General features: G+C 38.7%; 2 protein-coding genes across 9 annotated transcripts in view; both read right to left on the reverse strand.

The window, feature by feature from the left end:
• Window positions 1-9750, reverse strand: part of LOC143730867 (dedicator of cytokinesis protein 9) — a 136636-nt gene extending 126886 nt beyond the window's left edge. For all 7 annotated transcript variants that reach the window (XM_077221446.1, XM_077221443.1, XM_077221439.1 and 4 more), the window contains exon 1: window positions 9315-9750. In XM_077221446.1, the coding sequence (XP_077077561.1) occupies window positions 9315-9431 (117 nt within the window). In that variant the 5' untranslated portion in view covers window positions 9432-9750. The remainder of the gene's footprint in view (window positions 1-9314) is intronic.
• Window positions 9751-11319: 1569 nt separating this feature from the next.
• Window positions 11320-22500, reverse strand: part of LOC143730869 (FERM, ARHGEF and pleckstrin domain-containing protein 1) — a 58119-nt gene continuing 46938 nt past the window's right edge. The window contains exons 19-26 of one of the 2 annotated variants that reach the window (XM_077221447.1): window positions 18780-18979; window positions 17708-17797; window positions 17501-17583; window positions 15467-15576; window positions 14101-14276; window positions 13920-14027; window positions 13693-13844; window positions 11320-12841 (exon numbers count right to left, since the gene is read on the reverse strand). In XM_077221447.1, coding sequence (XP_077077562.1) covers window positions 12766-12841; window positions 13693-13844; window positions 13920-14027; window positions 14101-14276; window positions 15467-15576; window positions 17501-17583; window positions 17708-17797; window positions 18780-18979 — 995 coding nt within the window. In that variant the 3' untranslated portion in view covers window positions 11320-12765. The remainder of the gene's footprint in view (window positions 12842-13692; window positions 13845-13919; window positions 14028-14100; window positions 14277-15466; window positions 15577-17500; window positions 17584-17707; window positions 17798-18779; window positions 18980-22500) is intronic. The other variant, XM_077221448.1, reaches the window with a different exon arrangement.

The raw sequence follows: 22500 nt of genomic DNA on the forward strand, positions 1-22500 counted from the left end.
TTGATTTCCAGGGGCTCTTTTAACCTTCGTAATGTCACCTGGGGACTTTTTGCCTACTCTTTTAGGAGTACTGTGAATTTAGACATACTTCTTTTGTCATATAATATACCATTTTTCAGCCTACAGTATAGTAGGGATGTGCGCAACAACTAATTTCATAAACGTTTGAACAGAAATTTGCAACCGACTAGTCGACTAGTCTAAACCTCAACCACTCCACACACTACTTAGTCAATGAACAAATCCGATACCGAACACTGCCTAAAATAGGTCAGATACATGCAATGTGCTTGCCTTGCATTATGAGCATTGTATATGAAACTTAAGCATTAACTTAAAACATGTTAGCCATTCAAATCAACTGAGTCAATAGGCAGCTCAGGACCAGTTAGTTCAAACCTAATAGCCTATTATTAACACATTTCCTGGGTCAACATGTTACGGTATTGTTGTTTGTGACAGATGGCAAAACTGCAAGAAAAACTTGACATGTACTGACAAATACATTAATTAAATGTATTCACTTCGTTAGGATGTTGATATAGCAACTGTTCAAGTGTCAAGTAAGTTTCATTCATAATGTTTCTCCTTTAATCTGATATAAAATTGCAAACCGTATTGTCCTTCATAACCGGTATAACAAGCCTATAAGCAAGTTTAATTGTTATATAGTAGTTTGAAATGACATAGAAGAAAACTGAAAAGGTTTATGTTCGTTATTTGAGGTAAATCTTGAATAAATGATTTTGTTTTCCGCCCCCAGATATGCACTTATATAATATATATATAATATATTAATTTTAAGATGTAACAGTAATATGACGGTAATTTAAACATAGCCTTTGTAAAAATATAAAGCAAAACATTAAATGTGAAAAAAAAGAAAGAAAAAAAAACGTAAATGACTAGTATTTCGAAGTCGACTACCAGCAGCAGCATCGTTTAATCGACTAGTCAAATAGTCTCGTAAATTCCTAATAAATATAGAAAGAGAAGTGTGCGATTTCGGATGCAGCCGCTGTGTTTCTGAACTGGTCATTGAATCATTGACTCACCCGATTCATTCAAAAAGTCGATTCATTCATCAAAGAGTCACCGCTGTGTGTTTGCTCAGAGATGCACTGCGGCTCAGCTGGGGCTTTGATTCTAATTATTCTCATTGATGAAAGAGAGCAAAATCAGACAGTGTTGTGCTTAAAATGCAAGTCACTTAATGTTAACTTCTTGTTTATTAAAACTGTTGTATAAAATCAAAATCACATTTGCAATCGTGCTAATATTTGGGGAAAACCTAGGCCAATATAGCCGCCTTGCTCGTGCGATGCTTAACTATAATATATACTATAAATATTAAAAACAACAGCTCATAAAGAGGATTTTTTTGTGTGGCCTTGTCTCGAATTTGGGTGGCATTGCCATTTAGATTAGTTTTGGAACCATTTTTTGCCCCAAGCCCCTGATAATTTCCGTTTCTGATAATCCGATATCTGTCTCTCTTACATCGAGTCTACACTTCTTTTGTTATAATGAGAGGATTTGCGAGAATGGACAAGAACTCTGGCGTTTTGAGTGATGAGTGGATTCTGACTACCTTAAAAACCTCCATTGCGTCTATGATTGTCTACATTGCTCAACGCTGCGAAACACGTGGTAAATAGAAACCTTTGATGCTCTCCAGAGTGCAAACACAAATACATCTTTTGCCGAATCTGTTTCACTAATATGCTATTATTAGTCTTATTAGTAATAGGCTATTATCAACACCACTGCACAACCGGCCTGATCTGCTCGCACTTATCACATATGTGTCACATGACTAAACGTGTCATCGTTTTCGAATACATCTGCTTTCACAGTCCACGCAAAAATGTGAAAATGGCTTTTGGAGAGTGACTTCAAAAAGCACAGTTTTCGCAGCAAAAGTGTGAAAAAAAGGCCAAAACGCTTTTTCAAATGTATCCGTAATAGAGTAGATGTAGTCTCAGTTACATACTGAACGCTGTAATGCAGGCACAAATACTGCCATTATAGTTATCAGACATTTACCCAGCTAACTTCATCATTAAGCACAGGCTGATTAAGCACACATCTGTGTGTTGATGTCATCAGGCAGGTGCTTGTGTTTTGGAGGAGTGATGCGTTTATATTTATAATTGGTTTGAAGACGAAGCAAAACATGGATGATTTCAGCACACTAAAAAAAATGCCTGATTAAAATGCATGCCTTTATTATTATTATGACATCATATATTTGATGTGCCAACACAGAACTCTGAGTTCATTTTAAGGGCAATATTTTTATCAGGTCTGGTTATTAAATGAAGATTGCTGGTGAATGTTGTGGGTAAACATAACCCTTCAAGCAACTGTGTGCTTTATTTTTCCAAAGCCACTAAGAGTGCCTAATGCCTACCCGAACAAAGTCCATGATTAGTCAAAAGCATAAATAAAAATCCAGCCAGATGACTTTCACACAGTCAGAAGATCTGATCACAGTGCACAGCAGAAATGAACCCTGAAATACAGCCGGTGTTTTATTAGTCATAGTGTTGGTTAAATTCAGCATCACTACTCCTACAGTGTAAAAATAGCAATTCCAGTCCGCCTATCGTTCATATCATAGCACGGAGACTGCACTTATTAAAGTCACTAATGATTCGTTGATGGCTACGAGTACTGGATTTCTTCTTGATTTAAGTGCAGCTTTTGACACCGGTATTTTATTATACAGGTTGATTTTCAATGGAATCACTGGTATTCCTCTCGATTGGTTTCTAAAGATCATATCACGTCGGACTCAGTTCATCCAAATTAAAACACTTAAATACAAATTTAAAGACATCTCAGATTACTAGTGGCATGCCTCAGGGCTCAGTTTTGGGCCCCCTTCCGTTTATTATTTATCTTTTGCCTTCAGACCAAATTTTCCACAAAGTCGGTAAACTTTCATTAGCCACGTTTTCATTAGCCACCATTACCCATTCAAATTGCGCAAACTGAATTTGCGAATTTACGCCCAAAGGAAACACGTCAAAAAGGTTTATACACTCACATGAGGTGGTTTTTCAGACAATTCGCTAAACTGCAATGGAAACGTTTTATTCGCATTTACAGGTCAGCTGACGTATGTAACAGGCGATCATTTTTTAAAGAATGCGCGGGATGTTTGCACAGAAGACGAGCCAGTTTTTTATTAAACTCATAAAAGACAAAAAGTATCATAGGGATACTGGATTCTAAACAACAAAGAAATGCCACAATTTATCCAGACGTTGAAGCCGATATAAAAGAGAAACACCTCATATTTGTCGCTCACAAGTATAAGGGGATTTTTCCTTGCCATTAAAGATAAAGACATATGTAGTTTTTCTAGTTTTTCCATTTTCAAATCACATCTTAAAACTCTTAAAACTTTTAAGTTAAGAACTTAAACTTTTTTTTAGTACTACCTGATTGATGTTTTTGAGTATTTTTAATTTATTGTTCATGTAGCCTAGCTCTCATTATTTGTAAGTTGTCCCATAGTCAGGTTCAGGCCATAAAAATCCCAATAATTTTCTCCATGTAGGATATGATTTTTAATGATTACTTAAAGATAGACGTTAAGCTACGAGGTTGTTAATAAATGGAATAGCCAATGCTTTTGTTAAAATCATCAGTCCACAATAAAGCTGAGCTTTATTGCCTTAAAATAGCTTGAATGTAACTCGACACCCTTGCCTCATTTAGTATGCGCTGTTCTATGAATATGCAAATGAGCCCCGCCTCCACTCACTCAACTCAGCGATCCACTCGTTGACGATCACACGTTGATCTGATTGGTTACAAGGTAGTTTGTGATGTCAGAAACACCAGCGATTTCAAACCGTGTTTTTGAGACCGTCTTTGGTTCACTGCAGTTTTAAGGAGAAAATACTCAGAAATGCTGTCGAAGTATGAATGTCTTCTCTTAAAACATATTAAAAACACCAAATAGACATATAATCAACACGATTTTTACCACAGGGGGGCTTTAAAGACTTGATCCTTTGAACTTCATCCAAAAGCAACCTAGCAACACCCTGGCAACCACCCACAACAAGTTTTGCACAGGCACACTGCACTTCAGAAAATGCAAAAATATTGTCTACTTGAAAACATCAGAGAGGAGGATTTCACAATCAATCCATCACACAGTCCAGAGTGGGTTAGTCTGAATCAAACCGAACACCCGATTCTAGATAAAGTGCATAATAAATACAGCCATACAGTTTACACGCCTAAACACACATCTGTGGGTCTAACACACAATACATTCGTGTTCAGAGGCCCGTCAGAGCACAAACCATGCAAATGTGACACAATCTAGCCTTTGTTCTGTAACACGGTCTCATTTCATTTGTATGTACATGTATAATGCAGGAATGTTAGCGTGTGTGAACACACACATTCTTGGCCCACCATATGCTTCATCTGACAGTTCTGATCTTCAGATTCAGAGCATTCAGGGATTAGCCTCTCCTAGCCTGTGCATTATAAAGCATTATAGACCTTATGCACCAGAGAAACGTGGGCGCCGTCATCTTTAGAATATTGTCTTTGAACTTCCGTTTTTGCGGTCGCTCTGTATATATTTCTATGGCATCGCTGTCCAGGAGTAATTAGCTGGTGAAGTGGATTTACTTATTGTAGAGTTAACGAAAGTTATCATGAGCATTGTAATGTTTATCATAAGCATTGTAAAGCAGATGTCTTAACAAATGTCGACCGGGAATTTTTTTACGAGCAGTTCATTCATACCTATGCAAGATCGCTGTGAAAATACAGACCGGAAGTCAAAAGACAACGAGCGCAGCGCTGAAAAGGGGCGGGGCTACATAAGGTCTATATGGAACGATAAACATTTCTGTGCTACATTGTGGTCACATGACCTCAAGGCAGAGTCCAGTCACCATCATGGAAAAAAAAAATTATTTTGCACTTTCCTAATTACACATTCAAACGTATTAGAAATGTAACAACCAGTAGAAATGTGGGATTATTGTCGTGTTTATTGCACTTAAACGCTCAAATACACACAAAGTCATGTCAAAATGCCTGTTGTGCCAAGTATCCACATAAACACAATCGTTGCACACTTGTATCTTCGTTCTATTGTATTTATTTGTCCTTTTGCTTTTTATTTGCTTTCTTACTTTATTACTGTCTGTTCATGTGTTCATGAGCTTGATAACTGAGTTTGGCTAGCATGTTGAAATTGGACTGGAGAGTTGTGCAACTTCACTGTTATCTATCCTTCTGTCATTGTAACACCCTTATTTTAAAGCAAGAATAACTATATCAAGATTGTGGATTCAATATTTCCAACACACTCTCATGCAATCTTCAAAAATAAAGGTTTGAAAAGGGGGTTTTCACAGTGATCCAAAAAAAAGTGTGTGTGAAGAACTTTTCAACAATCATTTTAACAATCTGAAAAACCTTTTCTACTATAAAAAACCTTAACGTTCCACAGATATTAAAGGTTCTTCATTAAATACATTGATGGCTATAAAGAACCTTTATTTTCATGAGTTTGGCCATTTGTAACTATTTGACACTTTGGCAAATTGGTGGCTAATCCGTATTAATTTTGAATTATCTAATTTGTAAATTTTTGTACGATCTGCTTTTACAATGGATATTATCTATGTTTCCGTACTAAACATCTCATACTAGGGCTGGGTTTCGATTCAAATTTCAAGAATCGATTCGATTCCGATTCTCAAGATCTTGAATCGATTATCATTATTCGATTGGATCCGATCTGATCCGATCTTCGAGATTTAGATAAGTGTTTTTGAAAAAAGCATTTTTTTCCAGCTGTTACCTGAATTACAGGTATGCAACATATTGATACTATTATTATAGACATTTAACTGCAAATGAATGGAGTCGGGGTTGCCAACTCTCACGCATCTGGCGTGACACTCACGCATTCAGCCTCAATCTCACGGTCTCACGCTCAACAAAGAAATCTCACGCTAAATTATACATTCTTCTGTGCTGTATTTTTTTCCCACTCATGTGCACTAATTTCCGAATTACTACAAGCAAGTTCAGGCTCTTAACTACTGATTGGAGCACTGCATTTTCTCATGCAGAGAAAAATCGCGGACAAAGGAGGACACTGACACCGACAGACTAGACAGAGAAGGTTACTTTTGATATGGAACAAATTCTCAGCTGTCAGATTCTGTCAATATTTCCAACGTTTTGGCGCTTTTAAATGTGACAGATCGCTGTAGCGCGTCAGTTCAAACGGCACGTGATACAGCCTAGTAGTAAATAAAATTTTAACTTACAAAACCTTTAGAAAACACAAGTGTGTCACAGTTTTGTGAAAACCTTCAAGTACTCCAGGTATAAGACAGATCGCAGCTTTGAGCGTTTCTGGAGTTTTAAAAGCAACTGCTTGCTTAACGTTACTGACCGCCATGTTCGTTGTTTTAATGTCCTTCCACCTCGCGCGCATGCGTGAATTCAATGACGCGGCAAGTTAAAGTTCACGGGGAAAATGTAGGCCTATTATTAAATCGATCCTCTGAGTTACGTATCGATCTTTAGAAATTAATATGAAAATCGATTCAGAATTGGTGAATCGATTTTTTCAACACAGCCCTAAAAACAACTTCTCATGAGATCAGGCTGATATTTTACTCATTGTGCTCTGTTGTATACTGCACATTTTGGCAAATGCTATCCCGGTATACCATGCGTACAGTATGCATACCGCATAATCAGTAGTATGCTATTCTGCACACAGCCTAGTGAGCCAACTCACCTTTTTGAGGATAGATGTGAAAACGCACCATCCAAACTTAAATGGTTGTAATTCAAGAATGCTTTGAAATATAGACTTAAGTTTGGTCTTGTTTTAAAGAAGATTAAAAAATTAAAAGTATGAAAAACTAATGGAAGTTTAAATTAGCTGTAAATCAAATGTACTGTACTAAATATTTATTATTTTACAAAATTATTTTACCGGTTACTATAAAATCAAAGTCATATGTCTAACCAAGTTGTGTTGCAAATTTGAATTTGATATCATAGAAATTGAAGATCCTATGAGATTTTGTTTAGGCGATGTATCAAAAATAGCCACTGGAATTTTGTTTTTGATGCATTCTCCTGTAACAAATTAATACATTTCTGTTCAAATACCACTTCAATCACAAAATATGGAACCTTGAGACTCAGACCTTTCCGACAATATGCGTTTTGTCAAGATTAGAAAAGGTTTTGATTTAAGTAGTTAAAATTAACTTTGTAATATGAAACGTGACACCGCCCACTAGGGGAGGAGCCTGCTAAAATAAGAGTATGTTTACATCCAATTTCAAAGCAGGTTTTCACAGGAGGAATTTTGAGTTTGTAAGCTCTCGAATTATACCTGATTTCTGCCAAGTGTCGTCTTTGAAAAGAGATCTTAAGTCTGTGCTCTAAAGCATTCAAGATTTAACACAGTTTAAGTTGGAAATGAAATGTTCAGGTTTATGCTCAAAAAGTGTATAAACTGATTAAAAATACATCGTAGATATAATTTAGTATAAACAATCCCCTAAAAATACTAAATAAAAAAAACATTATCAGCTAAAATATAAAACATTCATTTTAATGACAAAAAAATAATAAAATTCGGTAATTTTTGACCGACACGCAAAGAGCACCAGAGGGTTAAACAACAAAAGTTGAGTTTCAGTGACTCATTCACACAAGTCTGGACCCAAATCACTTCCTGTCGAAGATGTTCGTTGGGTTCACAGGGAACACCTGAAATGTGCAAGAATATTTATCAAGCTAGTAGTTGTTTGGCTGAAGCGTTTATCCACAGGGTCAGTCATCTTCCCTGAAGGTTAAAGACTCCGTTCAGGGCTCAACGTTAGTAAACACCTTTAATTACCCATCCAGAACTTTACTCAGTCCATCATCACACAGATTGTGTAGCACGTCGGCTCACACTGTCCTGCAGAAACACACCGCCTCTCTCACATCCTCTCCGTAATACACAAACAATGAATCACACGAGGAGCGGCCATGTGTTTCTGACTCTCTTTCCCTGGCAACGGCTTGGATGAAGTCCATTTCTGTATCCAAATAATATGCAAGGACAGTTGGAACCATCATTCAGGATAATATTACACACACACACACACACACACACACACACACACACACAACAAAGCATTTATTAGTTCTTACTCAGTCCATGAACTCTCCCTTAATTAGTAATAAGTAAAAATGTAAAATTGGCCACATAAACAACCACCTGCATTGATGCCTGATTTTATTGAGACGTATTCATCTAAAGAGTTAAATCTGTAAAAAAAAAAATTATATGTGTGATCTGTGATCAAAGCTGAATTTTCAGCATCATTACTCCAGTCTTCAGTGTCACATGATCCTTCAGAAATCACTATAATATGATGATTTGATGATCAATAAACATTTATGATTATTATCAATTTTGAAAACAGTTATTTACATTTTTGTTTCAGGATTCTTTGATGAAGTTCAAAAGAACAGCATTTATCTAAAATAGAAAACTTTTGTAACATTAAACACTACCGTTCAAATGTTTGGGGTCGGTAAGAATGTTTATTTTATTTTTGGGAGGAAATCAATACTTTTATTAATCAAGGATGAATTAAACTGATCAAAAGTTACAGTAATGACATTTAAATAATGTTACAAAAGATTCTATTTCAAATAAAAGCTGTTCTTTTGAACTTTCTATTCATCAAAGAATCCTGAAACAAAAAGTTCACAGCGGTTTTCAACATTAATTATAATGCATGTTTTTTTTTAGCATCAAATCATCATATTAGAATGATCATGTGACACTGAAGACTGGAGTAATGATGCTGAAAATTCAGCTTTGATCATAGGAATAAATTGTATTTTAAAATATATTAAAATAGAAAACAGCTGTTTTAAATTGTAATAATATTTCACAATATTACTGGGAAGAGACTTATTTTAAAAACATTAAAAATCTTGCCGATCCAAATCTTTTGACTGTAAGTGTAGGCGGGCCTATCCTATTAAGTGGAATAATTTAGTGGAACACGGGTCACGTGACATTGACATCAAATCAACCAGATACAATATAGCATTCAACCTCTCTTATGTGTTTCCCAAAGTTGTTACAGGCTCAGCCCTTTACAGTCATCTGGCGTGTGATTCGAACCCACAACCTTCTTCTGGCAGCACTTTCAGTGGGTAACCACTACGCCTCAGTACAAACGGTACAAAGAGTCCACTTTCAGTGTGTGACCGATCGCTAACTTACTCACCAGCAGCACCGAGGACCGGACCGCCTCCGACACGCTCTGCCGCAGCTCGGCCGCCGTGCCCGGCTTACTGAGCCCGCGGGTGAACCTGCGAGTCTCCGTGTGAGCCGGCATCGACATTCCGCACTACAAACTCTCATTAACTTCCAGTGGACTGTTAAATAAATCGATTAAAAACAATTCAAAGTCCGTTTTCTACAGGCGCGCGAGTGGCCGAGATTTAAAAACCCTCGCTTTGCTGTAGCAACCGTTAACTCTCATGTTCAGGTCACCGCGATTTATCCTTTACTCCGTATTCCCGGAGGTTTAAAGTCTCCTGGAAGTTCCTGCGGTGTAGATGGAGCGCTTTCCCGTGCTGTCATGCTCTCGTGTTTGTGCGAGGTTAACATACACACACACACACACCGCGTCGAGTCTAAGCTCCCTCCTCTCTTTAGATATAGCAGCGCATTTACGAGTTTTGCTGTGACGTAGTCTTCCTGCTTAATATTCATGAGTGAAGGAGATAATGTCTTCCCGACTTTATATATTATTCATGAACCTTTTAATTGTGAACAGATTTAATTGTGATATTGATACATTTTGTGGTCTAATTGATTAAACATTTTATCATTTGTTTTGGAGTTGTCCACATTCTTTTTTTTTTTTTGGTAAGATTTCGGTTCCTTTATTACAGATTGCTTAGCCTGCTATTTCTTTTAGCTAAATTTAGTATTCAAAAATGTAAATTTGGAGGAAATAAGCCTTTGTTTTTCATTTTAAGATCAAAACTCAAAAATACAATGTTGTGTTTAAAAACTAAGAAAGCTGCAACATTTATTTACATTTTTAAACATTTTCACATTTTTTTTAACTTTTAAGTTTGTCACTGTTTCTTTATATATTTGTCTCTCTCTTTTTTACACTCAATGTACACCCTTGACTGTAGTAATTCTTTAAAACCAATACAAATAATTAATTAAATAAAAATAGCTATAGGAACGTTAACGCGCGACGTGCCCGTGACACATTAATATTCATGAGTGTTCACCATAGTAATCGTTCATTGGCTGCCCCGACTGGTCTTTAATTGAATCCCGTGAATCTCAGCGGGAAACGAACTGTGTGTGAAATCTCATTAGAGGAGGAGAGAACAGGAGGACATCCTCTCTTACAACACAGTGAGTGCAACTCTGACTACTTTATGTCGTATGTTTGCTTATTTGTTGGTTTGTTTCACCCTCATCAAACTTTAGATCCAAATAAAAAAACAAACAAATAATAAAATAAAATAAAATAAACACGCAAACACACACACTCTCTCTCTCTCTCTCTCTCTCTCTCTCTCTCTCTCTCTCTCTCTCTCTCTCTCTCTCTCTCTCTCTCTCTCTCTCTCACACACACACACACACACAAATTAAATATAAATTTTAAAAATTTAAATAATAAATAATAATAACAAAAATGTGTAATGACATTTCTCATTTGTGGAGAGAGAACAGCATGTAAATGAACTAAATGGTTTGATAAGGGTATTTTAAAAGTAACAGCCTTCAAGTAACGGCAACAAAAATATTAAATTATTTTAATATGGATGTTTTAATTTTATATAAATTTAAAGTAAAAAGACTATTAAACAATAATTGTTTCTGAATTAATATTTACTAAATAGGCTTTTGAGTGGTTTCATAGTGTCTTTTAAAACAGCTTCCAAATAATGAGAAAGCAATATTAAATTATGTTATTTTTTATAGGAATATTTATAAATGTATTGATGCCTGTCCACTCTGACAGAGATGTGCTCCTCTCTCACTTCCATTTTAACCAAACAGAACCTTAGTTATCGAAGAATCATCCATATATAACAAAATATCATCCATTATTGTATATGATGGCATACAGGTATGCATGGTGTGTGTGTGTGTGTATTTAGTGTATTTAGTGACGTCACTGATGATGTAAGCCTGACCTCTGCTGGCCAGTGATACGCAGGCTGAAGAAACACTTGCAGAAAGAACAAGTCAAGCGGTTTCTGGAATGAGGTTTTATTGCTTACATTTCCAATAAACTCTCTCTCCTCCTCCTCCTCCTCCTCCTCCTCCTCCTCCTCCTCTCTTCCCTTTCATTTGAGCAGTGTTTTGGCCTTATGAAACTATCTGCACATTTTAAAGCTTTACTTCTGTGGACTAAACTAACCTGTAATATACAGCTGTGGCTCATTGTGTCTAAGGTGAATGTTTTTTTAATTTGGTGAAAATTATATTTTTAAAAATGACAGTGAGGGGTGTCGATCTTCTCACAGATTTGAATAATAAAATATCCTCTCTTCATTATCAAATGCTACATGGTGGTCGAAAATAATTGTTGTAGCGAAAAACAATTTTCATGCGTTATGGCACTTTAACACTATAAATATAAACTCAGCAAAGAAATGTACTCTGTAAGGTTCATATATTTTATCCCTTGCCTCTATATCCCAAATGCCTTTTCATTATTGACCATTCAATCCAATAGGCTATGGAAACAAACAGAAACTGGTTTTGGCACATTGGCTTCTGGAACCCAACATGGTTTCATCTGATAGAAACAAAGTCTAAAACATAGAAACATAGAAATTTGTCCTATAAAAACATGACACTGAAATGGATCTGCCTACTTTTAGAGGCATCAAGTGACACTTGCGGCTTAACAATTAAACATCGCTTACAAAATGAGATCCTGTAAAAGCCCAGTAGAAAAAAAAAATGCAGGAAATGCTTGTTCATGGTGTGTGTTTTTACACTAGATGCCAAACTCAACTGCACCTCTGTGTTATTGAGGAAAGTCGTGCGTTTAAAGGGGAATTCCACCTCTCTTCATCTCTGAGCCTTTACTAACACTTTGACTTTCAGTTTCTCCAGATAATGACTTCAGTATGTCAACACATGCTATAAATAAGCCTATGTGTGTGTGTGCTAGTAAACCTTATGTCATAAGCAAACACAATATCATGAACGTCAGCACCTTGGAACGTTCAATGCTGTTTAATGAAATCCATAATGCAGTTTTTGTGAGCATTATGATCATGATCATTGAAACTGATCATTGAAAGGTTCTTTGGGGAACCCAAAATGGTTCATTTATGGCATCGCTGCAAAACAATTTTTTTTTTTTTTTTTTTTAAGAGTGTTTAAAACTGTTAATGTCAGTGATGTAGCTGAAGAACCTTTTAGACACACAAATATTTTGGCATTATTACAAATGATAGGAATAAATCTTGCCTGAGGCTGATATCTGAACTTAAGCGAGTGGTGGCATTCCCCTTTAATGTCATATAATGTAATTTAAAAAACACAAGTCAGTCACAGAAGTGACGTTGTCATAAAGCACACACACACACACACACACTGAGATATATGTCTGCATGGGTCTGTTGGTGTGTGTTGTGTTCTGTCCAGGTCAGATGGCAGTTTTCTGTGGGGTTCAGACGGCAGGTTCAGTCCGGTTCTGTCCGGTTCAGATAGCGGGTTCTGCTGGCAGAGACTGTAGCACTTCTGATCACCGTCATCCATCTGCACAGAGATGAAGATCGGACTGTCTGACAGCATTAAGGGTGACAAATGCATGACAAAATGGCCGACGCCCAAAATTGCCCATATGGGAAAATTAGGTATTGTTCGACTCGACATGCTTTACTGAATCTAAAGAGTTTTTGGCCAAACCGTTCAGAAGTTATAAGCAATAAGAGCTTTTTTTTCATATCTCCTGACCACCGGGTGGCACTGTACCGAAACTGTGCAGGTCGCCTCATGTCATGGTTGTCATAACACACACCAAGTTTGGTCAGAATTCGCTAAAGCGTTGCGGAGATAGAGCCTCATTTTCATTTTGGTGTGCTCTTCGTCAAATTCCTTTATTCACGTTATTCGAGAACGGTTCAACTGGCATGGTGTGAAGATGATCTGGTTAAAACTGGCAAGGAGGAGTTAAAAAAAGTATTTTTTCTGAAAATTTTCATGAAGGAAAATTACGGTTCTGAAGTTATTAGCATAAATGCGAGTGCAACTCAGGAAAGTTGGTGGTGTTACAGGGATTGAGTTAGAGACCCAGATTTGCTCTGGTGACATTTCAGACTCTCCTCTATCTGAGTGCCAAATTTCATACAGTAACTTTCCCGTAATTCATATTACTCAGTACTTAAATGCATAATTACACAAGGAACAAGGAAGTATAAATATTAATGACATGTTTAGGGTTAGTTGCTTGTAATCATGCATAATTGACCTGTTATTACTATAAGAAGTACACGTAATATACTGTAAGGACACTGTAAAATTAAGTGTTACCAAACTAATAGATTTATCAGTCACATGCACACGTTTTTCACAGTGTACTTCTCAGTAAATAATGAATTTTTCTGTACCTTTCGAAAAAGTATTCACTCTCAGTTCTGAAGTAATAAACGTGAGATTTGAAGTGCAGTTTGAAGACGTGATCTTTATGGATGTTTTCTGACTCTCCAGCATCTGTTATTGTGTAACCCAACAGCGGCAGACTGGCCAGCGGACACTCGTCCTGACAGAGAGAAGAGAGCGTGAGGCCAGGTATTTCACAGTCACAGGACGGCCCGTGTGAGTGCTGACGTTTTACCTCGTGTGTTTTGTAGAAGAACAGGGTGAAATTGGTGAAAACCACCCAGAGTTTCTGCCAGCCGTTGCTGTTTTTGAACTTTCTGAGCAGATTTCCTGAGAGCTTGTTCTGTAAGGACACAGAGAAGTTTATGAAGATGATGATTTTCATCCTCGTGATGGTGCAGATGTAGGACTCGTACCTCTGTCGCTGTGCTGAAGTCCAGCATGGAAACGCTGGTGTTGCGATGCCAACACACGTGTGCCGTAGTGTTGCCGCGGTGAAGAGTGTTTGCTGAACTCATGCCGTGTCGCGGCAAAGATGTTCGAGACCCACAAAGATCCTCCTCCGACTCTCCTTCAGACGCACCTGAGCATTCTGGGAGAAACCCACAACTATATCCTGAGACACATCATTTCAGCATTCAATCATGGCATTACTAAAACACACTAACATATGACAAAATGCTCCATCTTCTACAGTTGATTTACCTGAGTAAACAGCGGATCTACTTCAAAATATCAAACATATATTTTAAAAAAAACTGTGCATGCAGATAAAATAATATTAATGAAATAAGGGGTCACTTAAGTGCAATTAAAGAGATGCACTTTCATGACCGTTTCTTGACACACTTAATTAGACTTTGTAATAAGGTAAAATAATAATTAAAAACTTTTTACTTTAAAGTGCATTTCAAGTCATCGTGTTTTAATCATTTTTTGTTGTGCTTTAAAGAAGTTCACTTATTTTGATGTGCTGACATGGAAAGTACTTGATTATCATTTTAACTAGTGTGTTTTTCAATATTACATTTAAAGTTCATATATGTACTAAATTGCAATCTTATCAGTACAAATGTGTGACTACAAATATATTTAAATACATGACCAACAAATGTCAATATAAATGACATTAAACTATATTTTAGTTAATCATAAATGCTTGTCAGTACATTTAGCAGTTACTTTAACCATATTTCAAAGACAATAGAAGTAATTATGAAATTACATACTGAATAAAGATATATTTATGTCCTACTTAATGGGTCAAAAACACTATAAAGTTAAACTAATTTCATGTAATACATTTTCACTTGATTGCAGTTAACATGCAAATAAGTGTCTGAAAACATTACATTCAGTTCACACCAAATAATATTATGTTCAAGTATATTATTGCCATTATAAATACTCTTTTTAAAAGTATCCTAATATATACAACAACAAAAAAAGGAATCAGCAACACATTGTACTTTCATAATGTGACATTTCAAAGTGAAATAGGATATTCAATGAGAAAGGAATGCAGAACAGGACTTGATTTTACCCACTGAAAATTAGTCCATTAAAATAAATGTATAGAAATATATGATATATTATTTAAATTTTATGTAAATATTTATTACATGAAAAAAAGACAGTCAATTCAGAAGCACAGCAAACTATAACATTTTGATGAAAGCAGGAAGATGTATTACTAAAGTAAATAGGGTCAATTTGAATTTGATGGTAATTAGATCTTGTAAGAAACGGCCAGAATGTGTGACGGGATTATACGTGACTTACTGACATCCTTGCTGGGAGTCATCAGGTCAGAGGTCGATCCGTTCGCCTCTTCAGCCATGTCTACCGCCATCTTCAAATCCTCCATCCATTTCTCCATTTCTGACTCTGAACTACACAAGAAACCTCAATGTCTTTTTATTCATCCATCAAATACGGACCGCATCTACTGAAGAAACTGTACTGGACCGATCAATTAGAAATGTGTAAACGATGAGCACAGATGCGATGTGAGATTTTAACAAATTACTACACAGTTGACTTGCTTTCTATTACTGTACTGGGGTGCATTTCCCAAAAGCATCGTTAGCTATAATCGCAAGTTCTGTCGTTATCAGCATAGTTCAATGTTTCTGCATTTCCCAAAACCATAGTTTCAACCAACATTTGCAAACAGCCTCGCAAAGTTGTTGTTTGGGACGACAGCTCTCCACCTGAAGCATAGTTTCTTAGCTAAACAAGCAAGCTAACAAGCTTCGTAATCTGCATCTTTCATTCTATGTACAATTTTCACTCTACGTCTTTCAGCGTGTCAAGAGAATTAAAGCGCCATTAGATAGAGAGTATGGGAACCCCGGAGGGACATGAGGACAGGAGCACCTGTAGATAACCAGAGGGCCCTGGGCTACATTAGGGCCCTCGACCCCAAATACAAATGTCACTAGGTCATTACTCAATTCATAGACATTTAAATTTGTGCTCATGTATGAATATATTCAAATGACATAACTTTAGGCACTTTTCTTCCCTATTTTTCTAGCTAAAAGTTCTTGATAACCTCAGTAAAATCCAATTTTTGATTTGAGTGTCAAAATCAGTGTTGGGTAACGCATTACAAGTAACATGAGTTACATAATCGGATTACATTTTTAAGTAACGATTAAATTAATACATTAAAGTAATGCATGCAAATTTATATAAAAATATCTGAGTTACTTTTTCAAATAAGTAAGTAAGGCAAGTTACTTTGTTTTCCATGTATTGACTGACACCTCTCCTGTCCTCATGTTGAGGGAAATCAGGAGTAAGAAGTGTGAACTGTGTGAACATGATGGTTATTGTAGATCCAGACTAAAGTAGAGCATTTACTCATCTCACTTGCACAAAAACGTCACATTCACGTTAGTTTGGACTCGTTATGTTTTGTCATCACCTGTCTACGTCACTCATTTGTTGTCACACTAATCACGTTCAGCTGTGCACTCATCAGTCACCATCATTAACACATGTGTATATGTGCAGTTCTGTTTCAGTCCAGTGTCCGGTATTGTCTATGTTCAGTGTGTGTTGCTATCCGTTCGCCTTCCTGTTAGATCTTTAGAGATTTAACCTTTCCTAAACCGATTTAAATTGAATCCTATACGTCATCCTCATCTGTCTGCATTAACCACCCTCAAAATGAATAAAAACAGTGAAATGCAAACTTAATAAATTACACAAATATACTTTATGCACTTAATCTCACTTTATTAATTAATGTCTTTGCTGATGACTTTTGATCCAATTCAATCATACTAATAATCAAAAATTAGTCAGAGTATTGAACTTTCTTCTCCTGCATCCAATTCTTCTGCGATCAAAAATCGATACATTTTATGTAGTCGCATGTTTCCTTATGCAGGTGCGCATTAATGCACTGGCTTCCATGGGGTATTTGATCCATCAAATTAACTGAGAGCAGCTTTAATACTTGAGTGAGAGTCGAGCATGAAGACCATAAAGGAAAACACGCGACTGAATAAAACGAATGGAAATAAGACAACATAATGGGGAACAAGAATAATGAAGCAGACCTCAGATGCCATGTTCAGTATTCACACATCAGTAATCTAACATTATTTTGATCTCAAACTGATTCATAGGAAGAAGCTTTCACTACACCACCTGCGTGACGTGATTATCATCAATGTGGTTCAAATAAGAAAGTATGACAAGTTACTACGGTTTCAGGACAAGCTAGTTCGTTTCTAAGGGACATGCACCCCTAGCTGTCTGGTTGATGATACACAAATACTGCGAATGATTCTTCAGCATTACCATGCGGCGACCACCAGTGACTGCTGCTGTACCGTCAGTGTGAAGGAGTGCGGGACGCCCCACTCATCCTCACTCTCCCGGATCTGAACACAGCAAACACACACACAAACACACACACACACACATTGTGATCAGTCTTTTTCTCATGGCTGGATCATCATGCCAATCAAAAACATCAGCACAAAGAAAGACTGATGAGTTTCTTACTGTCATGCCGCGTAGAGGGAGTTGTCTGTGCACTGTAAACTGATTGGTTGAAGTTATTCCTCGAGTGCTGTACATCAGGACATCACTGAACTGGCTCCACATAGAAAGAGAAGGAAGAGTTAATCAGAAATATTTTCATATGAAAAGACTTTAGTGTTGATTAAATTTAGTGTTCATTTTGTCAGCTTGCACCAGTGCAAACCCTTTTTTGGTGTTAAAAAACTACTGTCAGGATTTACTAAAGACACACAGTAAAAAACTTGCGCTGAAAGGCGCGGACAGGGTTATTTTTGCGGCTGACCTTATTACATATGCATTTGTAGGAGTTTCCCTTTCAGAAGCAAAATTTATGGGAGGAAATTATTTAATCACCCAAGTTGTGATTAAGGTGATTTACTAAGGGGTGCGCTAGTTAATTTACTGGTATCTGTGCCATTATTTACCGTCCCAAAAGAAGCATGTGGTAAACCAGACGCTAATTTGCTCTGTGTTCTTTAATTTGGGTTAGTTATATAGTTATCGTAATTATCACTAATAAGAACAATGCACTCTTAAAAATAGGGTTCTAAACATGGATTTAGAACAATTTTTGGGTTTCCCAAAGAACCTTTCAGTGATATTGTTTTTTTTATATTTTAAAAATCTAAATACCCTTTTTCCACTGTAAAGAACCTTTTGTGGAATGGATGGTTCAATGGACGTTAATGGTTCATCATGGAGCCATCGATGCCAATAAAGAACGTTTATGTGGCAAACAGGACGAGGCCGAGGGTCGTGTGTGAAAGGTGCGAGAGGAGCTACGGAAGGATAAAAGGAGGAGCGACAACAGTGAAGGATGAGAGAGGCCCAGGCCTGGACTATTTTGTTATGTTTTGTTTATGGTTGTGCGGCAGTCGTCCACGAGGGGCTGCCGGTTTCACTTTCGTTTTGTGTTTATTTTGTGATTAAAGTCTTTAAATGTTCTCCGGTATCGACTCCTTCTTCCCATAACAACATTTTATTTTTATGAGTGAATGGGAAGTTGCCATCATATAAACATAGATGTGTGTGTATGCGTATTGTGAAATCTCACCAGGAAGAACATGCGCTGTTGAAGGCCTTTCCCAGAAAGTTTGCTGAGGCAGCCCAATCTGATGAGCTGGCGTCCCGCCGTGGCCAGATGCTCAGCACCAATCACATCCTTCTGAAGTTCCAGGAGTTTCTGATAGTTCTCGATCTCCACCAGACCAGGATGAAGCACAGCCTCCAATTCACAAACATCGTCCAATGCAGCTAGTACACACACAAACACATACAGTATGTGCACACAAATAAACACACCAACATTCAGAAGTCTGGGTTCAGTATAATTATTTATTTTAAAGAATTTAATATTTTCATTCCGTAAGGATTTATTAAATTGATCAAAAATGACAGTAAAGACATTTATAATGTTACAAATTATTTCTATTTCAAATTAATTCTGTTCTTTATATTCATCCAAGTGAATATATTCATTTCAATTAAATATTTCACAGTTTCCACAGAAATATGAAGCAACACAACTGTTTTAAACATTGATAATAATCAGAAATGTTTCTTGATCATCAAATCATCATATTAGAATGATTTCTGAAGGATCATGTGACACTGAAGACTGGAGTAATGATGCTGAAAATTCAGCTTTGATCACAGGAATAAATTAATTTCCATTCAGTTAGTCACGTTCGACGTTACAGCGATTCTGACGTATTGGGGCAGTAATCACAATCACCTTTAAGTAGTAACTAAACGAGCCAATGGACATTGGCCAGTGAGATTTGCATGCCGAGTCACACCTGCCCAGACATAAAGGTATAAATATGACCGGCATTACTCACTTCATTCATATTTTGCTTGGGAGCCGAGATGTTGTGACATGATCACTGTCTCACATGCCTGGGCCACAAGAGCATGTTCATGTTGGCATTGCGGTCGTGACTCTCCTTCTTCACGGAGATACGAGTCCCCTCTGCTGTTAGCCAGCCCACTGCCGCTTCTCATAGCAGAGCTACGGGTCTGGTTAACATTTTGGCAGACCTGAGGTTTACAGTGGGAGCTGTTTCATTGGGCCAACCCCCTGGACCCCCCTCCAGGGTGGTCACTCATGCTAAATCATATTCAGAGTTGACGACCATGCTTGCGCGGGCCACAGCGGGTATTGTGTTCGAGTGGAACCCTCCACCTTGCCCCGAGCATTAGTGTTAGATGATAGGCTCCAGTGCTCTTCTTCCCGGAAATGCATGAGGAGGTTCAGAAGTCTTGGAAGGCACCTTTTACTGCCCGAAGCTGCTCTGTAGCCTCCTCCACTCTCACTACCCTTGACGGCAGGGGTTATGTGGACAAGGGCTATGTGGACATTCCACAGGTGTCAAAACTCGACTGCCATCTCCTCCTCTGGAGTCAGCAGTGGCTCAAGTCGCTACACGCTGTTCACATCCCAGGCGAGCTCAATCACCTGGCCGACGCGCTCTCATGACAGATCACATTCCTGGGAGAATGGAGACTCCACCCCCAGGTGATCCAACTGATCTGGAGTCGATTCTAGGATGCACAGGTAGACCTGTTTGCCTCCCAGAAGCCCTCCCACTGCCAGTTGTTCTATTCCCTGACCGAGGGGACCCTCGGGAATTGATGCACTGGCACACAGCTGGCCCTGGGGCCTACCAAGTACAGTTGAAATTATTCAACCCCAAATGCAAATCAGGTTTATTGGCAAAATGTACAGACTTTCAGCTGTTTGCAATGAACAAATCAAAGATACGTAATTGAAATAGCCCAAAATAACAAATTTTTCAAGTGGTTTCCTCAAATTCAAATGAAAATGCAACTTTTAATGACTTCTGCTGTCTCAAAATTCGCCTTACTGTCCCACCTGGACCTGGTTTTCAGACCTGATGCTCCTCACGACAGCCCCTCCCTGATGGATTCCCCTGAGGTAGGACCTGCTTTCTTAGGGGAGGGGATCCATATGGCACCCGCGTCCAGATCTCTGGAACCTCCACGTTTGGATAGGACCTCTGGACAGGACACGGAGGACTTAAGTGGCCTATCACCGGCAGTGGTACTATCACTCGAGCTAGAGGCCCCTCTACCAGGGTAGCTTATGCTTTGAAGTGGAATCTGTTCGCTGAATGGTGTTCTTCCCGACGAGAACACCCCCGGAAATGCCCAATCAGCTCTTGTACTTTCCTTCATGCAAGAGAGGTTTGAGCGGAGGCTGTCTACCTCCACCTTGAAAGTTTATGTTGCTGCCATCGCAGCATACCACGATGCAGTTGATGACAGGAAAGCCCAACCAGGTAATCAGTTTCCTGAGAGGCACCAGGAGGTTAAATCCTCCCAGACCGCGCCTCATATCCTCCTGGGACATATCTGTGGTCCTTTCTGGTCTACAGAGAGCTGTCTTCGAGACGCTTGAGTCATTTGAGCTCAAGATCCTGTTCCTAAAGACAGTGCTCCTGACCGCGTTCACTTACTTCAAGAGGGTGGGGGACCTGCAGACATTTTCGGTCAGCGAATTGTGCCTTGAGTTCGGGCCAGCCCTTTCTCACATGATCCTGAGACCCCAGCCTGGATACATGCCCAAAGTTCCCAAAACTCCCTTCAAGGACCAGGTGGTGAACTTGGAAGCACTGCCCCCAGAGGAGGCAGACCCAGCCCTTGCGTTGGTGTGTCTTGTTCGCACATTTAGTGTTTACGTGGAACGCATGCAGAGCTTCAGAAGCTCAGAGCAGCTCTTTGTCTGTTTTGGATGACAGCATGTCAGGGAAAGGCTGTGTACAAACAGATGTTGGCCCACTGGATAGTGGATGCCATTACCTTGGCATACCAGTCCGGTGGAGCCGGTTTCTTCCCTTGTGTAGGGTATGAACAGGTAATGTGCAGAAAGGCTGGCTCGGTCTCTCACTTGCAGCACCATTCTCCTCTAACAGGCGGATATTAGCACCTAGTTGCTCTTCAGGTGTGTTCCCCACATGGCAAACCCTGAACCGAGTTCCTCCAGCATCCTTCGGCAGTCTGAGGCCAGGCCCAGTACTTGTGTGCAGGCCCGGCCGGTCAGCCCTTGTACTGGGCTAGATCCCCATATGCTGTGATTCCCCCAGGGTAATCCCATATGTTTACTGTCCACGATACGGTTTCCCTGTTTGTAAACCTGTGCCTTTTCCCGGACAGTTCTGCTTTGCCCCGTCTCTGCATCAAGTAGTAGTCCCGCAGAGATCTTCAAAATGTAGTACTCCCCCGTGGGTCAGTCAGTCACGGATCAGTATATCCACCACACGTTACCTCCCTTTCGGCAGGGTGTGGCCTCAATAGCGTCCCACTCCATTGAACTAGGCACACTTCCTCAGCATTAAAAACACTGGTAATGGCTGAAAAACATGGGAATTGAGTTTCGAAGCACTCTTCCCCGTGAAATGTCACGATACAGGAACAACAACTTTCCCCAGAGTAAGGGCATCTGCGTCTCTGACACTCGTAACACAGTTCAGAGGCTGTGGTGCTTTCCATAGGGACCCCGATATGTCAGTATCGACGTAACATAGAGCGTGACTGGCTGAATGGAAATGTCTAGGTTACTAATGTTACCCTCGATCCCTGGAGGAGGTAACGGAGATGTTACATCCACCTGCCACAGCCTTGAACCGACGCTGAATGAACGGGATCCTCTCTCGGTTCCTCAGCAAAACATGAATGAAGTGAGTAATGGCGCTCATATTTATACCCGTATGTCTGGGTAGGTGTGAGTCAGCATGCAAATCTCACTGGCCAAT

The sequence above is a fragment of the Siphateles boraxobius genome, unplaced genomic scaffold, assembly GCF_051911475.1.
Source record: "Siphateles boraxobius isolate OS27281-9 unplaced genomic scaffold, OSU_SipBor_1 83, whole genome shotgun sequence".
NCBI lineage: Eukaryota > Metazoa > Chordata > Actinopteri > Cypriniformes > Leuciscidae > Siphateles > Siphateles boraxobius.